This window comes from Apodemus sylvaticus, chromosome 10 (assembly GCF_947179515.1).
Source record: "Apodemus sylvaticus chromosome 10, mApoSyl1.1, whole genome shotgun sequence".
NCBI lineage: Eukaryota > Metazoa > Chordata > Mammalia > Rodentia > Muridae > Apodemus > Apodemus sylvaticus.
In genome coordinates this window covers 94925202-94942369 of record NC_067481.1, presented here as the reverse complement: position 1 = coordinate 94942369, position 17168 = coordinate 94925202, and the positions used below count along the sequence as shown (strand labels likewise).

Sequence of the window (17168 nt, the reverse complement as noted above, 5' to 3'; positions counted from 1 at the left end):
AAACTGTATTTTGCAGGGAGAGAGGCAGCAACTGGAGGCCCAGCTGGAAGCCTGCACAACGGCTTTTATGGAGGCTGGAGGTCAGCTGTTTGAGTGACTGGGAAGTAAGCATGGTACCTGCCCCAAGCCATACTTGACTTTGGCTTCTCTAGGAGTGCGTTGCTCAAAGAAGGCTTGCCCAAGGCTGCGCCCGTTCTTCCTGCGCAGAGGTACTCTTGAATCTTTCACACACCCAAGTCTTTTTTTTTTTTTTTTGGATTTGGTTTTCTCGAGACAGCGTTTCTCTGTATAGCCCTGGCTATCCTGGAACTCATTCTGTAGACCAGGCTGGCCTGGAACTCAGAAATCTGCCTGCCTCTGCATCCCAGAGTGCTGGGATTACAGGCGTGCGCCACCACCGTCCGGCACCCAAGTCTTAAAACAGTAGATGCAGCCTCCCCGGGAAACCACCCTCTTGTCAGGACCCCACAGAAAGAAGCCTCATCTGGACTATTCAGGGTTGCTAGACAATGCTGCACACCAAACGCTCTGTGACCATCAGCATGGTGGCCACATCCTGTAGCCGGCAGGTAACATCGGTGGATGGGGCAGCGGGCTGCTTGTACTTCACACACTGAGTGCTGAAATTGTGGGCTCTGTGGGCTGTGGGCCGGCTCAACAGCTAAACTCGAAATACTGTGTCTGCCAAAGGGGCCTGGAGGAAAACTCTGAGAACAGCAGAGCATGCTGGGGGTTTGCGGTTATGCTGAGGATTCGAAGAAGACAGGTGACTACAGTGTTGAAATAGGAGATGCTCACTTCCACCAGGGTGGCCACAGTGCCACACCTCCCTCTGATCTGGAGCCCATTGGTAAGAAGTCAGGAAGCTAGCCAGAACCTCTGTCTGGGAAAAAAGCCAAATCCAAAAAATAAAAGGGGCTGAGCAGTGGTGGCACACGCCTGCAATCCCAGCACTCTGGGAGGCAGAGGCAGGTGAATTTCTGAGTTCAAGGCCAGCCTGGTCTACAGAGTGAGTTCCAGGACAGCCAGGGCTACACAGAGAAACCCTGTCTCAAAAAAAAAAAAAACAAAAAACAAAAAACAAAAAAACCAAATTAAAAAAAAAAGTCAGGAAGCTGTGTTGCTGGGGTGTGTGTTGGGGGGCGTGATATAGGAATGGGGGGGCACTAGTCTCTGTCGGTGAGAGGACACCATGAGGGAGGCGGACTTCACTCAGTTGGTGGGAGGAAGGCATGAGGGAGGAGGACTTCTTTTTTTTTTTTTTTTTTTTGGTTTTTGGAATTTTTTTGTTGGTTTTGTTTTTGTTGGTTTTTTTGGATTTGGTGTTTTTGAGACAGGACAGGGTTTCTCTGTGTAGCTCTGGCTGTCCTGGAACTCACTCTGTGGACCAGGCTGGCCTGGAACTCAGAAATCCACCTGCCTCTGCCTCCCAGAGTGCTGGGATTACAGGCATGCGCTACCACCACCCAGCTGAAGGACTTCATTTAGTTGATGGGAGGAGGGCATGAGGGAGGAGGACCTCACTCAGTTGATGGGAGGAGGGCATGAGGGAGGAGGACCTCACTCAGTTTGTGGGAGAAGGGCATGAGAGGGGAGGACTGGGTTCAGTAGGTGGGAAGAGCGCATGAGAAGCAACCAAGCTAAAGAGACACGGAAAAAAGGCAGGAAGCACAACCACTATTTCAGTGATAGAATCAGTCAATGTTTTAAATTCCTCTCTAGAAACTTTTACACATTTCAACTCATAGCTATTTTTATAGTAAAAAAGATGATTTTTATAAGAAAATGCATTTTTTTTCTGGTAAAATCATAGGAACTCCTCAGATACTGTAAGCAAGTATCAGGCGAGGCTCATGATCCGGCTATTCCTACTCAGCATGTGGGCAAAGAAGAGGCAGAGCTTGGAAAGAGCTCGATCCCAGAGGAAGGGCAAGTGGGCTCGGATTTCCAAATCAGATTCAACATTTCCTGTATGACTATAGGATTATGTGAGGCAGGACGCATTCCCCATGAAGAACACTGCCTCCTTCTGAAGGGAGACCTGGAAAGGGGAAAACATTTGAAATGTAAATAAAGAAAATATCCAATCCAAAACAACAATGGCAAAAACAAAACAAAAACAAAAAACCCTGCCTCCACGATACAACTGTCGTGAGTACAATGTTTATGTATCCTGGGGTGGAGGACGGCGTGCAGGTGAGTCTGCTGGTTTAACATGCTTGAAGCCTTGGATGTGATCTTCAAACACTGCAAAAATTAGCAGGGTGGCTCTTTCATAAAATTATCTTTAGCTACATAGTGTGCATGAGATCCTATCTTTAAAAAAAAAATGAGGGTGCATATCCGTGGGAGGACTCCCGAGGGGGAGGGGAGGAGGGAGAGGAAGCTTCAATCAGGATGTAAAGTAAATTAATTCATTAATAAAAAATTGCTGGGCAGTGGTGGCACTTGCCTTTAATCCCAGCTCAGGATTTCTGAGTTCGAGGCTAGCCTGGTCTACAGAGTGAGTTCCCAGACAGCCAGGGCTATACAGAGAAACCCTGTCTCAAAAAACCAATAATAATTAATTAATAATAATAATAATAATAATAATAATTGGGGGCTGGAGAGATGGCTCAGTAGTTAAGAGCACTGACTTCCAGAGGTTCTGAGTTCAATTCCCAGCAACCACATGGTGGCTCACAACCATCTCTAATGGGATCTGATGCTCTCTTCCGGTGTGTCTGAAGACAGCTACCATGTACTTACATACAAAAAAATAAATAAATCTTTGAAAAAAATTAATCATTAATCAACACTGAATAAACTTTGCCCTCTGATGAACTTATAAGGAGAAAGAAAAAGAAAGTAGAGGAAGAAGAAGAAAGAAAGAGATAGAGAGAAGAGAAGAAAAGAAAAAGTTGTATCCCAGCATATACTCCTGTAATCTCACATTCCAGAGGCTAAAATAGGAAAGTTGCAAATTCAAGGCTGTATTCCTTCAATAGGGATGAGAATAAGGTCCCTGGGGAAAACCCCGTGTCGGGAACCCACTTTCTTCACATTCTTTGAGACTGTGTCTGTCCACCTGGCACAACGCCCCCTCTGTGCCAGGATGGAGGCAGGGACGCTCCTATGAAAACATGACTGGGAGTTTATAGCCGCACTTAGTAGAATAAAGGATGGGGCATTCAAGAACATGGGGACTCCAAGAGGTGGGAACAACACCTTACCTACAGCTTAGCAGAGGAGGATTCGAACTCTAGCAGTCGCTTGATGTCATTCGGGAATGTCATCCAGCTGCCACCATCAACCACCAGCACGATCCCCGAGACATAGGAAGCCAGAGGGCTGGCCAGGTACAGCACGCTATGGGCAATCTCCGTCTTGGTTCCGAGTCTTGGAATAGGACTTGAAAGATTCTTTAATTTCAAACTGGCCATGGGGCCTCCTGGAAAGAAATAGGAAGTCAGACTCCAGTAAGCCCCTACACCAAAGTGCCTGCCTGCCGCGAGCTCTCCAGTTAGCTCTCTCCTTGACCCAGATCTGGAAACAGTGGTTGCTCTACCAAGGCCAACAGCAGAACCCACATGGGGAAACTGATGCCCTTTGGACACTGGAGACCCTCAGAATAGACCAAGTTAGACAGGGCAGAAGGTTAAACATTTAGATAACTTCTTTTTTGTTTGTTTGTTTTTGTTTTTGTTTTTCGAGACAGGGTTTCTCTGTGTAGCCCTGGCTGTCCTGGAACTCACTCTGTAGACCAGGCTGGCCTCGAACTCAGAAATCCACCTGCCTCTGCCTCCCAAGTGCCGGGATTACAGGCGTACGCCACCACGCCCAGCTTTAGATAACTTCTTGACTTGGATACGATTTCTGTTGGTGTTGGTGTTGTCCTTGTTGTATTTGCTTTTGAGACAGGGTTTCTCTGTATAGTCCTGTCTGTCCTGAAACTCACTCTGTAGACCAGGCTGGCCTCGAACTCAGTGATCTGTCTGCCTCTGCCTCTCAAGTGCTGGGATGAAAGGCCCATGCCACCAACATCCAGCAAGACAGAATTTTTAAGTCCTGCAACAATTCTTTGATGGGTATCCCAAACTCCCAGAGAAACTTACCTAATCGCCGTATCCCCTCAGTGCCACTGATGCCACCAGGAGCCAGGCTGTTGACACGGATATTCTGGGGACCCCACTCCACAGCCAAGTGTCTTGTCATAGCATCTGCACGAGAGAAATGCGTATGGGAGGAGAAATTGTGAGGCCGTTTACTCTAGGGTAGCCCAAGTGTCAGTGTGAGCTCTGCAGTGTCCACAGCTAGGATCAAGTCATGGGGAGATTATCAGGCTCCAGAGAGAGTGCAGGCAGGCAGTCCACGGGAGCACACATACATACCCACTGCAGCTTTGGCTGCACCCGCATGAAGCTGCAGCACCTGCCCCCGAATACTCAATGTGGCAGTAATGTTCACAATCACTCCTCCGTGGTCCTGAAACATAAGGGATGGTGATTAGCAGGCAGCCAACAGGAAGAAAGGCTTCTGCCAGGAGGATACCCACCCGGAAGAACTTCTCGTAAAGCACACGAGACACATTGAAGGTACCAATGGTGTCAATGTCCACCACAGTCTTAAAGGCGTTGAAAGACAATGCACTGGCAGGGCATAGGAAGTTTCCAGCTGCACCTAGAGAATAGAAGGGGAAAGCTGGTGGCCTGTGGCTCTGAGAAGACAGGGTGCTAATGGGCTAAGCCCTGTCAAGAGTGTAGAAAGGAGCCTGATGCTCTGAGGGCAGCGAGAGTATGGAGACCCTCATCTAAGCTAGACGAGATGGGACACCACACACTCAAAGGATTTCTCTGGCAACAGACACAGAATGGAAGAGTATATGCCAAGAAGTGGAGTCCTAAGACCAAGTCTGAAGGCAGCACTTGGGGGGACAGAGACAAAAATATCAGAAGTTCAACATCATTCTCAACCCTAGCCTGGGCTATAGGAAATTCTATCTCACAAAAATAGGGAGATAGATAATAGATAGATAGATAGATAGATAGATAGATAGATAGATAACAGACCAAAGATTTGTTGGTTTGTTCGGTTTTGGTGGTTTTTTGTTGTTGCTTTCTTTTGTGAATGTGACCTTATTTGACTATAGAGCCTTTAGCCAGGTGTGGTGGCACACATTTTCCCAGGAAGCAGAGACAGGCAGATTGGATATCAAGGTCAGCCTAGTTTACCAAGTGAGTTCCAGAACATCCAGGGCTACCCAGAGAATCCCTATCTGAAAAAACAAAAACAAAAACAAAAAACAAACAAACACCCCACAAAAACAGGAAATAGAATATTTATTATCAAGTTGAGATCATGCTGAATTAGGGTTAGCACTAACTGATTTCTTTCTCTAAGAAGAGGTAAGAGGAACTGGGGTGTTGACTAGGAGTAGAACACTTGCCTAGCATGTACAACATTGTGGGTTCAATCATCAGGATAGAAAGAGAATATGTAAAGATACAAAGACATGAGCTGAGGAGATGGCTCAGCGGCTAAGAGCACTGACTGATCTTCCAGAGGTCCTGAGTTCAATTCCCAGCAACCACATGGTAGCTCACAATCATCTGTAATGGGATCCAATGCCCTCTTCTGGTGTGTCTGAAGACAGCTACAGTGTACTCATATACATGAAATAAAATAAATCTTAGGAAAAAAAAGATACAAGACACAAAAAAAGTCACAGGAAGATGAAGCCAGAAATTGGGGCGACAAAGCCACAAGCTAAGAGGCACTAAGAACTGCTACAAGTCTGAAAGCTGAGATACTGCCACAGAGAGCTCTGACGACACCCTGATTTTAGCTTGTAATGGCCTCTAGGATCGAGGAACTGCGTCTCGTCTTTTAAGCCACCAAGTTTGTGGCACTTGATAATTCCAAGGAAGCTAACATACAAGATGTTGACATTTTTAATTTTTGAGTACTTCTTAAAATATATATGTATCTAGTTCTCTTTATTTTGTGTTAAGGGTATTTGCCTGCCTGTGTACCATGTGAACGTCTGGTGCCTATGGAAGCCATAAGATTGAACCTTGATATGTGATAATAATATCAATTATTTGGCATGTAACATTTGAGTAATAGCAGATACAGTGAAGATACAGTGAAGTCTAATCATATAGACTTATTTTTATCTACTTATTTTTTCTGTAAGGCTATGAAATCAACTTTTTTTCCTGGGCTAATGCTAGTAACCAGGGCTTTCTGCCTGCCGAGCTCCATTCCTAAATCTATTACATTGCTTTATTTGTTTATTTATTTATTTAGAGACAGGATCTCTTTATGTAACTCTGGCTGTCTTGGAACTTACTTTGTAGACCAGGCTGGCCTCATACTAAGAGATCCTCCTGCCTCTGCCTCCTGAGTGCTTAGATTAATGGCATGTATGAGTCAGCCCATACTTTTATTTTAACATGAATTTAGTTTGTATAAATACATGTACGATGTGTGTGGGTGTCCATGTGTCACGGTGTATGTGTGGCAGTCAAAGGACAACCTGTGGTAGCAGATTCATGCTTTCTACCACGTGGGTTCCAGGGATATGACTCAGCTCTAAGCTGCTGAGTCATCTCCCCAGTTCACGTTTTTGTTGTTACTGCTGTTTTTTGGTTTATCTGTTTTTCAAGACATGGTTTGTATAGCTCTGGCTGTCCTGGAACTCACTTGTAGACCAGGCTGGCCTTGAACACACAGATCCACCTGTCTCTGCCTCCTGAGTGCTGGGATTAGAGGCGTGTGCCACCACTGCCAGGACAGCTCACTTTTTAAATTTTTAATGTATTTATTTTTATCTATGTGATGATGTTAGATCTTGGCTATTAAGACAGTTGTGAGCTGCCACGTGAGTGCTAGGAATTGAACGCGGTTCCTGTGAAAGATCAGCCGGTGTTCTTTTTGGATTTTTGGATTTTTTGGTTTTTTTCAAGACAGGGTTTCTCTGTATAGCCCTGGGTGTCCTGAAACTCACTCTGTAGTCCAGGCTGGCCTCGAACTCAGAAATCCGCCTGCCTCTGCCTCCCAGAGTGCTGGGATTTCAGGCGTGCGCCACCACTGCCTGGTGCAGCTGGTGTTCTTAATCACTGACTCTCTCCAGCTCCCAGCCCCTCCCCTCCATCCCCTTCCCCCCCTCCCCGCTTTCGGTTTGTTTGTTTGTTTTTTGTTTTTTGGATTTGTTTGTTTGTTTGTTTTTTGTTTTTTTCCAGACTGGATTTCTCTGTATAGCCCTGGCTGTCCTGGAACTCACTCTGTAGACCAGGCTGGCCTCAAACTCAGAAATCTGCCTGCCTCTGCCTCCCAGAGTGCTGGGATTACAGGCGTGTGCCACCACCACCACCACCACCACCACCACCACCACCACCACCACCACCACCACCACCACCACCACCACCACCACCACCGGCCGCCCCTCCCCCACCTTAAAAAAAAAAGGTAAAAATCTCAGTAGACGAAAACACCCTGTATGTGACTTAGTCATGATCGGAGGGCATCCAGGGTAGCTTAGAGTTGGCTGACCCATGACTTGGAAAGAGTGACGAGAGTCCAGCAGCACCTGTACTCTAGATGGTGCCGCTGGCAAAGTGAAAGGTCATAGCTGTTGTGAGCCAAGACAAACACCCAGGCTCTTGGAACAGAGTTCTGGAGCTTCCGGACAGCACTTGCAACTTATCAGAAGGCTCCAGCCTCACTAATCCAGACTCACAGTTAATTAGGATGTCGATCTTGCCAAATTCTTTCAGCGCTTGGTCCACAGCAGCCATGACAGCTGGGGGAACTCGGACATCCATAGACAGAGGGAGGCACCGCTTTCCTGTGGCAGCAACCAACTTCTTAGCAGCCTAGACAGCAGAGTTGGAATAGCAGTCTCAGCCCAGAGAAGAAGCCTCAGCCTGGAGTAGCACACCCTTAAGAACTTCATGGGAATGACTCATCTACGTTACATTAGGACCCCAAGTTTGTCGGGGTACCTGCCAGGGAGACTTAGCTTGAAAATAGCTACCTCCTGGAGCCAAACCCCTGGTGGATGTTGGTAAGACATCCTGCATTCTCTATAACCTGTCACCTGTCCCAGACCCCCACCTTCTGCCTACCCTCCAGGCCATTCCCCTTGGACCTAGATGGCTGGAATGATGGCCTTTAACATTGATGATCCTACTGGACCATTCTGGAACCAGATGACTTCTAAAACTGGGACCTAATAACCAAACTTCTAAAAAGATCAAGGGGATCCCTGAGGGTCCACTTCCAATGAGTTCCTCTGTGCAAGAAGACACAGATTTTGTTCTTGGATCTCAGGACACTTCCCCACAGCCTTCTCACCGTGGACACTCTCGGCAGACTCCTGCTGGCAATGACAGTGTGGCAGCCATGCCTACAAAACCAAATGGCAGGCCTGAGAAGAAAAGTATGAGGGACACACCCTGGGGGGCTCCCACCAAGGACTACTCCAGAAGGAAGTCCCCCAAGTTTCTTAGTGTCTTAGCCTAAGCCACGAATCAAGACTGAAACATGGCCGGCAGTGGGCACAGCTGCCCACTCTAGGTAGACTTCTATGGCTAAAGAAGTCATGGTGAGCCAGGTGTGGTGGAGCACGCCTGTAATCCCAGTACTTGGGCGGCAGAAGCAGGCGGATTTCTGAGTTCCAGGCCAGCCTGGTCTACAGAGTGAGTTCCAGGACAGCCAGGGCTACACAGAGAAACCCTGTCTGGGGGGGGGGGGGAAGTGATGGCTGCCCACTCCTAGGTTTCTGTAATGTATCTTTGGCTTGGGGTACCCTGCCCCAGATACCATGTACTTGACAGAGAGGGTGTGGTGGACTGCTGGTGCCAATCCCATATCTGTGCAGGGCCCTGCTGGGGTACACTCCCCAAAATCCACCAGGATCCAAACAAAGGGAAATGAGGTGGCAGAGAGGGTCCCAGAGTAGCTCGTACCTCATGAAAATCTCAGCAATCCGGAAGCCAATCCCAGAACCACCGCCTGTGATAAAGGCCACTTTGTCCCTTCAAAAACAGGAAAATGTAGTCATTTTTAAATATTTATTTGTTTTACCAGTATGAGTGTTTGGCCTGTGTGCCTACAGAGAATTAATTCCTCGTGCGGATGCTGGGGACCAAACCTTGGTCCTCTGCAAGAAGACTAAGTGTTCTGACCTTACTCAGCCATTCTAGTCCCTAGAATGCACTTTAAAAACAATGTTTTAAACCAGGCGGTGGTGGCGCAGCCTGTAATCCCAGCACTCTGGGCGGCAGAGGCAGGTGGATTTCTGAGTTCCAGGCCAGCCTGGTCTACAGAGTGAGTTCCAGGACAGCCAGGGCTATACAGAGAAACCCTGTCTCGAAAAAACCAAATCCAAAAACAAAAAACAAAACAATGTTTTAGCAGGGTAGTGGTGGCGCACGCCTTTAATCCCAGCACTTGGGAAGCAGAGGCAGACGGATTTCTGAGTTTGAGACCATCTTGGTCTACTGAGTGAGTTCCAGGACAGCCAGGGCTACACAGAGAAACCCTGGTTCCAGCCTGGCAGAAGCAGAGGCAGGAGGACCAAAAATTAAAGGCCAGACTGGTCTACAGAGAGTTCCAGGACAGCCAGGGCTTCACAGAGAAACCTCGAAAAGCTGTAGATAGATAGATCACTGTTAACTTAAGGTCAACAGATAATTGGCCCGTGGAGGCCTTTTACCCCATGAACTTCCACCCAGTGTCGCTGTGCAAGAAAACATGCTCCTGATGAGCAAGGATAGCCCAGGTTGGCCTGGAACTCACTCTGAAGACCAGGCTGGCTCACTCTGTAGACCAGGCTGGCCTGGAACTCAGAAATCCACCTGCGTCTGCCTCTGCCTCCCAAGTGCGGGGATTAAAGGTGTGCGTGCGTCACCACGGCCCGGCAAAACTGCAATCTTTAAAATCGGTTATTTTTAGGCTTCCTGTAAGTTCAGAGGTGAAGGAGAATGTTTAGCCTAAAATTTTCTGCGTAGTAAGTTACCAAGAGAGACATGTTTTCAAAAGTGAGCAAGCTTCCTCCCTCAGTCCCTCGTCCCATCCTTCCTGAACCCCAAGAAACTTCAGATCTATGATTGCCCAGGAACGGGGTACTAGGTATCCGTCCTCTGTGCTGTCACGTCCAGTGGCAGATTCGTTTTTGACCCCTGTGCCCCAAGTCCAGATCGCTCCCTGGTTCCCTGCTTTAGCTCACTGGAGAAGATCCGGGCAGAAGAGATGGTGGTATTCAGAAAGACAATCATCCTCCTCAACGTCGGGCGGCGGCTGGGCCATGACTGCTGTGTGCGGTCCGGGATGGCGAGGACAGGAGAACCGGGAACCAGATCTACCTTTTCAACGCAATACACAACGTTCAGTAGGCTGCTCGCTCGGCCTAGAAAGACCCAGGACCAAAGTCCTGCCCCCACGCCACCCCGCCCACCAGACTCACGGAACAGGGACGACCCACCCCCAAGGAGGTGGGGCCCTTCGAGCCTTCGGATCACACACTCTCCCCGCTTCCAGCTCTTCCCACTCAACCAAGTGGACACCCCGCCCTCGGTGGCGCACAGCCTGCTGGGACTGCGAGTGGGAGGAGGCACTGATGCAGAGGCAGAGGGGTGCTCGGGCCAGTTAGATGCCCGGTTCCTTTCCTAGTTGGTGTCAGTGCAGCCACTTACTCCATGTACCTAAACTGGCCAGGTGGCGTGGTATCTTCTGGGACTCCCAACGAGCACTGCTCTGCCTCTTGGCCACGCCCTCCCAGTGCAGAGGAGCTGGAGCTTGCAAACCCAATAGCTCCCTCGCGTGGCTAACCCGGGTGGAAATGCCAGACCCTCTTGCTGGCTGACAAGGATCACTGCACTGAAGTTCAGAGAACCCAAAACGGGGTTCCATTGTCTAGATGTCAAAGAGTGAAACGGCTTGTCAAAGCTGTCACGATGTAGCTGTTACTGTATCAGTGACTCCAGGATCCCGGGTGGGATGTGATTTCCATGTGTCAATGTGCAAATAAATGGACACCAAGCAGTGGTCGTCATCATGGACCACATCCGGTCAGGAGTGCAGAATGCTCTCTTGGGCCTGCGTTTCATCGCAGGAGAGATGTGAATAACCCTTGGCGTGTCAGCTTCTACTGTTCCAACTTCAGGAGACCTGATTACACAATACCCACAAAGGCTGGTGTGTACGCCTACTGCAGGCTCACTGGGCCTTGAAGAAGCCTCAGGCCCTGTCTGTTCTTTCCTGCCACCCTCTCGGACGAATCAGATGGGCAGGAGCTGTACCAGCACCAGCGAAAGAACTGGAAAGAAACCCAGTTGGATTCTCAATTTCATGGGTGGGCCCTGGAGTCTTGCCCGGTTCGTATATTTAACCAAAGTCAAGGGTTCTTCCTTCCGGGGGAGTAAAGCTCTAAGCTTCAAGTTTACTGTTTTACACTATGCATAAACACACTCATTAAAGGGCTTGAGTAAAACAATTTCCTCCACATATGACTTGACTATGGGACATCATGGACCATCAATGCTGTGGCGACCTATAGCTTGGCCCTATAGTCGTGCCAATGAAGTAGATGCTGTAGTAGCTGGGACTAATGGGGTAGTAATCCAGGGCATTATATACTTGCCTTGACGCCTCACCTAGTACTTCTTGCTCCCGGGGACCTTGGGGCAGGGATGCTAGGGTTTGTAGGAGGTAGGTTAACTGAGAGCAATGGTCCATCAGGCTGTGGTTGTTGCCCATGCTGGGGGTGAAGATGGGGGTGGGGAATAGGGATGAGGGGGGTGGGGGTGGAGAACCTTTCAGCAATTCAGCTGTTCTGAGGTCACCCACCCTTCTGTGGTTAATCTCTCATCCATGTTCCCATAAGCCAGTCCAATGAACTCATGGGTTCAGCACCTGGGAATGGCTGGAATTAGTCTGGTCTGTTATTGGTGCCCTGTGTGTGGGGTGGGGGGTGAACAAGCATTTGTTCATATCTTCTTCCAGGAAAGGTCACACAATGCTGAGATAGCAGAAATAGCAAGTGCACCATTTCCACTTTAAGTATAAAATTTTAATGTCTCTCCTTTGAGGCAGGCGAAGTCACCTTTGACAAGGCCCCAAAGGTTGTCTGGCACTTTTGTACACTAGGATATGGTCCGATATTGTGCTGGCTTAAGATACAAAAAGGCACACACAAAGTTGAGGCTTAGATTCCCCTGGGCTGGAGTTGGAGAGAGGGGGAGTAGGGAGTGGTTTGGAGACATGGGAAGCAGGTGGGTTTGAGTTCTTGGTGACAGAGGTAGTTGGTCATGGGTAGACCCTGACTGACGTGCAGAAGGCAGTGCAGACTCTCAGGCTGGGTGGCAGCTGCTGTGGTGACCGCCATCTGCCCAGTTCAGTAGCTCGTTGCTGAAACCACAGCTCGATCTCCCTCTGGGCCCCATCCACAGAATCGCTAGCGTGGATGACATTCCTGTGAGAGGTGGGAAAGGTGAAGTCCGTGTCTCAGGAACTGGGACCTCGGGGATAGCTCACCTCTAACCTGCCACCCTCTGTCAGGGGAACAAGGTGACTGTATAGAAGAGAAAGAGATTTTGGAACTGGTTAAGGTGTTACAAGCCTCTAACACCAGCCCTGAAAAAGCTGAGAATGCAAGATTGCCTTGAGTCCGTGGCCAGTCTGGATTATAGAAGGAGACCCTGTCTCAGGAAGGAAGAGAGAGAGGGGCTGGAGAGATGGCACAGCAGTTCAGACCTTGGTTCTGGCTGGGCTGTGGTGGCGCACGCCTGTAATCCCAGCACTCTGGGAGGTAGAGGCAGGCGGATTTCTGAGTTTGAGGCCAGCCTGGTCTACAGAGTGAGTTCCAGGACAGTCAGGGATATACAGAGAAACCCTGTCTCGAAAAACCAAAAAAAAAAAAAAAAAAAAAAGTTCAAGACAGGACTGGAGAGATGGCTCAGCGGTTAAGAGCACTGACTACCCTTCCTAAGGTCCTGAGTTCAAATCCCAGCAACCACATGGTGGCTCACAACCATCTGTAATGAGAGATAATGCCCTCTGGAGTGTCTGAAGACACACAGAAGTACAGTGTACTCACATATAATAAATAAATAAATCTTAAAAAAACAAAAAGTTCAAGACGGGGCTGGAAAGATGACTCAGGTTAAGAGCAGTGACTGAGGTTAAGAACACTGACTATTCTTCCAGAGGTCCTGAGTTCAATTCCCAGCAACCACATAGTGGCTCACAACCATCTGTAATGGGATCTGACACCTTCTAGTGTGTCTGAAGACAACTACAATGTACTCATATAAGTAAAATAAATAAGCAAAACAAAACAAAACAAAACAAAAAAAACACTTCTCAAGGATTTTTTTTTTTAAACAGAGCCTCTCTGTGGAGCCCTGGCTGTCCTGGAATTCCCTCTGTGACCAGGCTGTCCTCAAACTCACAGAGATCCGGCTTCTTCTGCCTCCAGAGTGCTGGCATTAAAGGCTTATGTTACTGCCGCCTGACTAATACCGACCTTCTTTCCCCCACGTTGGGCGACCAAGGGTGTCAGGGCCTCCATACCTGCTGATGTGAACACTGAAGTCACCCCTGATTGTCCCGGGGGCTGCCTCTGCTGAGTCGGTGTGTCCTATCATAGCCCTTGAGATGTGGACCACATTGTGGCCTTCCCAGACCTGCAGCACAGATATGGGGGTTCAAGAGAAGCTGGGGACCCCAGGTGCACTGGGGTCAATCCAAGGCCTTTCCTTTGCTTGGGAGGGGACACCCCAAACACCCATTCCATTGCCCCTGCCCTGCTGTACCATGGCCACCACAGGCCCAGAGCTCATGTAGCTGATAAGGGCTGGGTAGAATGGCTTCCTCTGTAGGTCCCGGTAATGCTCAGCAAGGATGCTCTCTGGTGCCTGTGTGGAAAGAGGGGTGAGACCATCCCTTGGAGAGGAAACCCCCCAATTGGTGTCCTGAGTCTGGGGCACCTTTCAGACACACTCCAGAAGCTAGCTCCCACAATGGTTACCTCCCAACCCTTGCAACTGCCAGTGCTAGCAGACTTTAGGGACACCACGGCCCAGAGGCTGGTACCTGCAACATCTTCATCCCCACCAGCTTGAAGCCCCGCCTCTCAAAGCGTTGTATGACAGTCCCCACTAGCCTCCTCTGTACCCCATCTGGCTTCACAGCAACTAGGGTCCGCTCTTGGGGCCAGGGGGGCCCTCCTGTAAAAAAAAAAAAAAAATAAGGTCAGGGGTGAGGACGCTCCACATTTTCAGGTCTCTCCCACCTACATTCCTGACAGAGCTCAGAGAGATTGAAAAGTTCCTGCCACAATATAAACACAAAGAAACATGAACGGGAGCGGCCCTGGCAGTAGCAGAAGTGGAGATAGTTTCCCTGAGAAGGCTCAGACAACTTAGGGGCCACAGAGTCCTAGTGATGATGGCCCTCCCCGCTGGGGTGGGGGAAAAACGCGAGTCTAGCCTCACGTGACTCCAAGTACCCTAGGCTAGCCCACAAGGAGTTTATCCTTTGTGGAAAATGTGGAAAAATGGCTTTGAAACCGAGGAATATTAGTCTACCAAGTCTAGGTGGGCTGAGCACTGCGGACCAAGGGCTTGAGAAGGCCGTGGAGAAAGGATGTCCTACACTGTAGGACGGGAACAGAGCTGCCAGGGCATGAGCGGCTCCTCCAAGACCAAATCCTACATCTGAGACGGTCCTAGCCCCTGATTGTCTCGCGAAAATGGACCAAAGTTAGGAGAAACACCAAGCTAAGAGGAGGGATCAGGCTCTATCCTCGGGCCACAATGGATGCCCACTAAACTCAACAGGTTGGGAAGAAAAGGTGGGGGGGCTCCCTAACTTGCAAGTTCCCCAAGTCACAGGAGACCCAGGGTAGCCCCAGAACCCTGATGCCTGCTGGTCTGTGCCTTGGTGAGACTATTCCATTTCCAAGGTTCATTTAAGGGGTCTCAGAAAGCACCCCTTAAATGAACAGCAAGGGCGGAGACCCCAGGAAATGGCCGGGTTGTCTTAGGCCTGCTCTGGCTCACGTTTCAATATCCTGGGGCAACAACAGCTCCGTGGAGAGAACGGGACCCCACAGTTTTAAGAGCCGCTCGTCTGCTAGTCTCCCCGCTCAGGCTCTGGCTTCTGCTAAAAGCCCTGTCCCCGGCTGCTGAGGGCTGGACTTGCATAGTCCTCCGGGGACAACACCAAGCCTTTGGCGGCCGCACGTGCACAAACAAAGGCCGCGCAGCCGCCATCCGCCCAGTTCCCCCACGGGCACAGGACTCACCGGAACTGGGGCGCACCAGCAGGCACTGAAAACGTGGCCCGCACAGCAACGCCCGCAGCGCGGCGCGCCCGAACAGGCTGCCCATGGTGCGGGCTGGCGAGGCACCGCACGCAGCGTGCGGAGGGCAGTGGGCGGCGCCACGCATCGACCCGCCCTGCCCCGCCTTCACCCTAAGGGGCCCACTGGGGCCCCCGGCCCTGTCCCCTGGAGCGGGTAGTCTTCAAACTCTAATCTCTGTTAACACCAGGGTGCAGCTCAGTGACAGTGACTGAGCGTTTGTCATACTCAGAGACTTGGGCTCGACCAACCCTAGTACTGAAGGGGAAAATATGAAGAAGTGTGTGTGTGTGTGTATGCATATATATAAATTTTGCAGTTGCCCATTCAGATTTTAGATTATATACTTGTTTTCATACCTCACAGTCAAATATTGTTATATCTGCTTTATGGAGAAGTAACCATCTCCACAAATACCAAATGGCTCTAACTAGGTTTGATAGTTGGACTATTTGTCACTTCTGTTACCACACCCTTAATTTCCAAATTATCTATCTATCTATCTATCTATCTATTTGTTTGTTTACTGGAATTTTTTGTTTAAATCTCATTAGATTAAATTTTTTTTTAATTTTTTTTATTTATGAGCGGTGGTCATGGCATACTCCAGAGGCAAGCTCTCTGAGAAACCCTTTCTTGACACCCCCCCCCCCAAAGAAAAATATTTACATTGAACAGTTGTGAACTGCCCAGGGTAAGTGCCAGAAAACGAACTGGGATCCTCTAGGGGTGCAAGCACTGCTCTCTTAAGCACGCAGCCATCTCCCCAGGCCCACCTGTGTACCACAGCTGGAAGCTGGGAATTGCTTTGTTTGACTTTATGACAAAGGTTTAATCGATCCTTGTTGCTGTCGCTGCCTTCCATAAGTAGCAGAGGCTGGCTTGGAACTCATGACCTTCATGTTGCCCATGTCCCTCGTGCTGGGATGAGAGGGAATGCTCTCCCAGACAAGACTCAACTTATTTACTCATTTAACATTTATTTTATTATTTTATGAAATAGAATCTTACAAACTGCACGAACTTGAAAAAAAATATTCTGCTAGGACTGAAGAGGTGGTCCAGGAGCTAAGAGACCTGGCTGGTCTTCCAGAAGCTCATGGTTTGAGTCCCAGAACCCACACAGTAGCTCACAACCATCTATAACTCCAGTCCTCTGAGCTCATCAGATGCCAGGCACACAGGTGGTACCCAGAAAACACAAACACAGGGAAAATACCCATAGCACATAAACTAACTAAACAAAATTAAATAAAAAATTCTGTTATACCCAGCCAAGACTTTAACCATGGCTGAGGGAGAATAAGCAGCTTCAAGACCTGCCTGGACTGCATAGCAGGAATTTGTCATTAAGACCCTAAACTCAATCCCAGTGCTGAAGGAGGGAAGACAGAGCAGGGAGGGGAGCCGAGGCCTTTCCCCTGTGCTGGGCTGCTCCAGCTCCTAGGCTCAAGCTGTCTTCTTGCTCCAGCTTCTGACCTGCATTAGCCCTGCCTCTCTCTCTGCCTTTGAGTACTTAGTACTTAGTACTTAGACCATTAATACTTAAATGCTACTGATAGGGATTTAGGTCTACTTAGTTAGTTAGTTTTTAAATTTTGTTTTGTTTTTTTGGTTCTGTTGTTGTTGCTTTTGTAATACAGAACTTCATGTATCCCAGCTGTTTATTCTTGTGTCTGTCTGTCTTTTCCTTCCTTCCTTTCTTCCTTCCTTCCTTCTTCCTCCTTCCTTTCTGTTTTCTTTTTTCAGATAAGCTCTCACTGTGTATCTTGCTGGCCTGGAACTAGCTATGTAAACCAGGCTGGCTTTGAACTCACAG

The 17168-nt window shown here is 48.9% G+C and overlaps 2 protein-coding genes across 5 annotated transcripts; both read right to left on the bottom strand.

Annotated features, from left to right (window-relative positions):
- Positions 1–1681: 1681 nt before the first annotated feature.
- On the bottom strand, positions 1682–10705 carry Decr2 (2,4-dienoyl-CoA reductase 2). 4 transcript variants are annotated; one of them, XM_052196796.1, is made up of 10 exons: positions 10689–10705; positions 10214–10349; positions 8952–9020; positions 8338–8389; positions 7721–7856; positions 4535–4659; positions 4371–4464; positions 4095–4199; positions 3213–3430; positions 1682–2041 (listed from the first exon to the last, which is right to left on the bottom strand). In XM_052196796.1, the coding sequence occupies exons 2-9, from the start codon at positions 10291–10293 to the stop codon at positions 3213–3215; spliced, it is 879 nt and encodes a 292-aa protein (XP_052052756.1). In that variant the 5' UTR covers positions 10294–10349; positions 10689–10705; the 3' UTR covers positions 1682–2041. The 4 variants fall into 4 exon arrangements, with proteins under 4 accessions (XP_052052756.1, XP_052052755.1, XP_052052754.1 ...); XM_052196795.1 differs by having other exon boundaries at positions 10680–10695; XM_052196794.1 differs by lacking the exon at positions 10689–10705 and adding an exon at positions 10451–10568 and having other exon boundaries at positions 10214–10345.
- A 1328-nt stretch (positions 10706–12033) lies between these two features.
- Positions 12034–15486, bottom strand: Nme4 (NME/NM23 nucleoside diphosphate kinase 4). The gene is given in 6 exon segments (XM_052197103.1): positions 12034–12393; positions 12395–12457; positions 13558–13670; positions 13800–13901; positions 14080–14213; positions 15293–15486. Coding segments are annotated over 6 exon segments (615 nt in total). The 5' UTR covers positions 15438–15486; the 3' UTR covers positions 12034–12335.
- Between the last annotated feature and the right edge of the window lie 1682 nt (positions 15487–17168).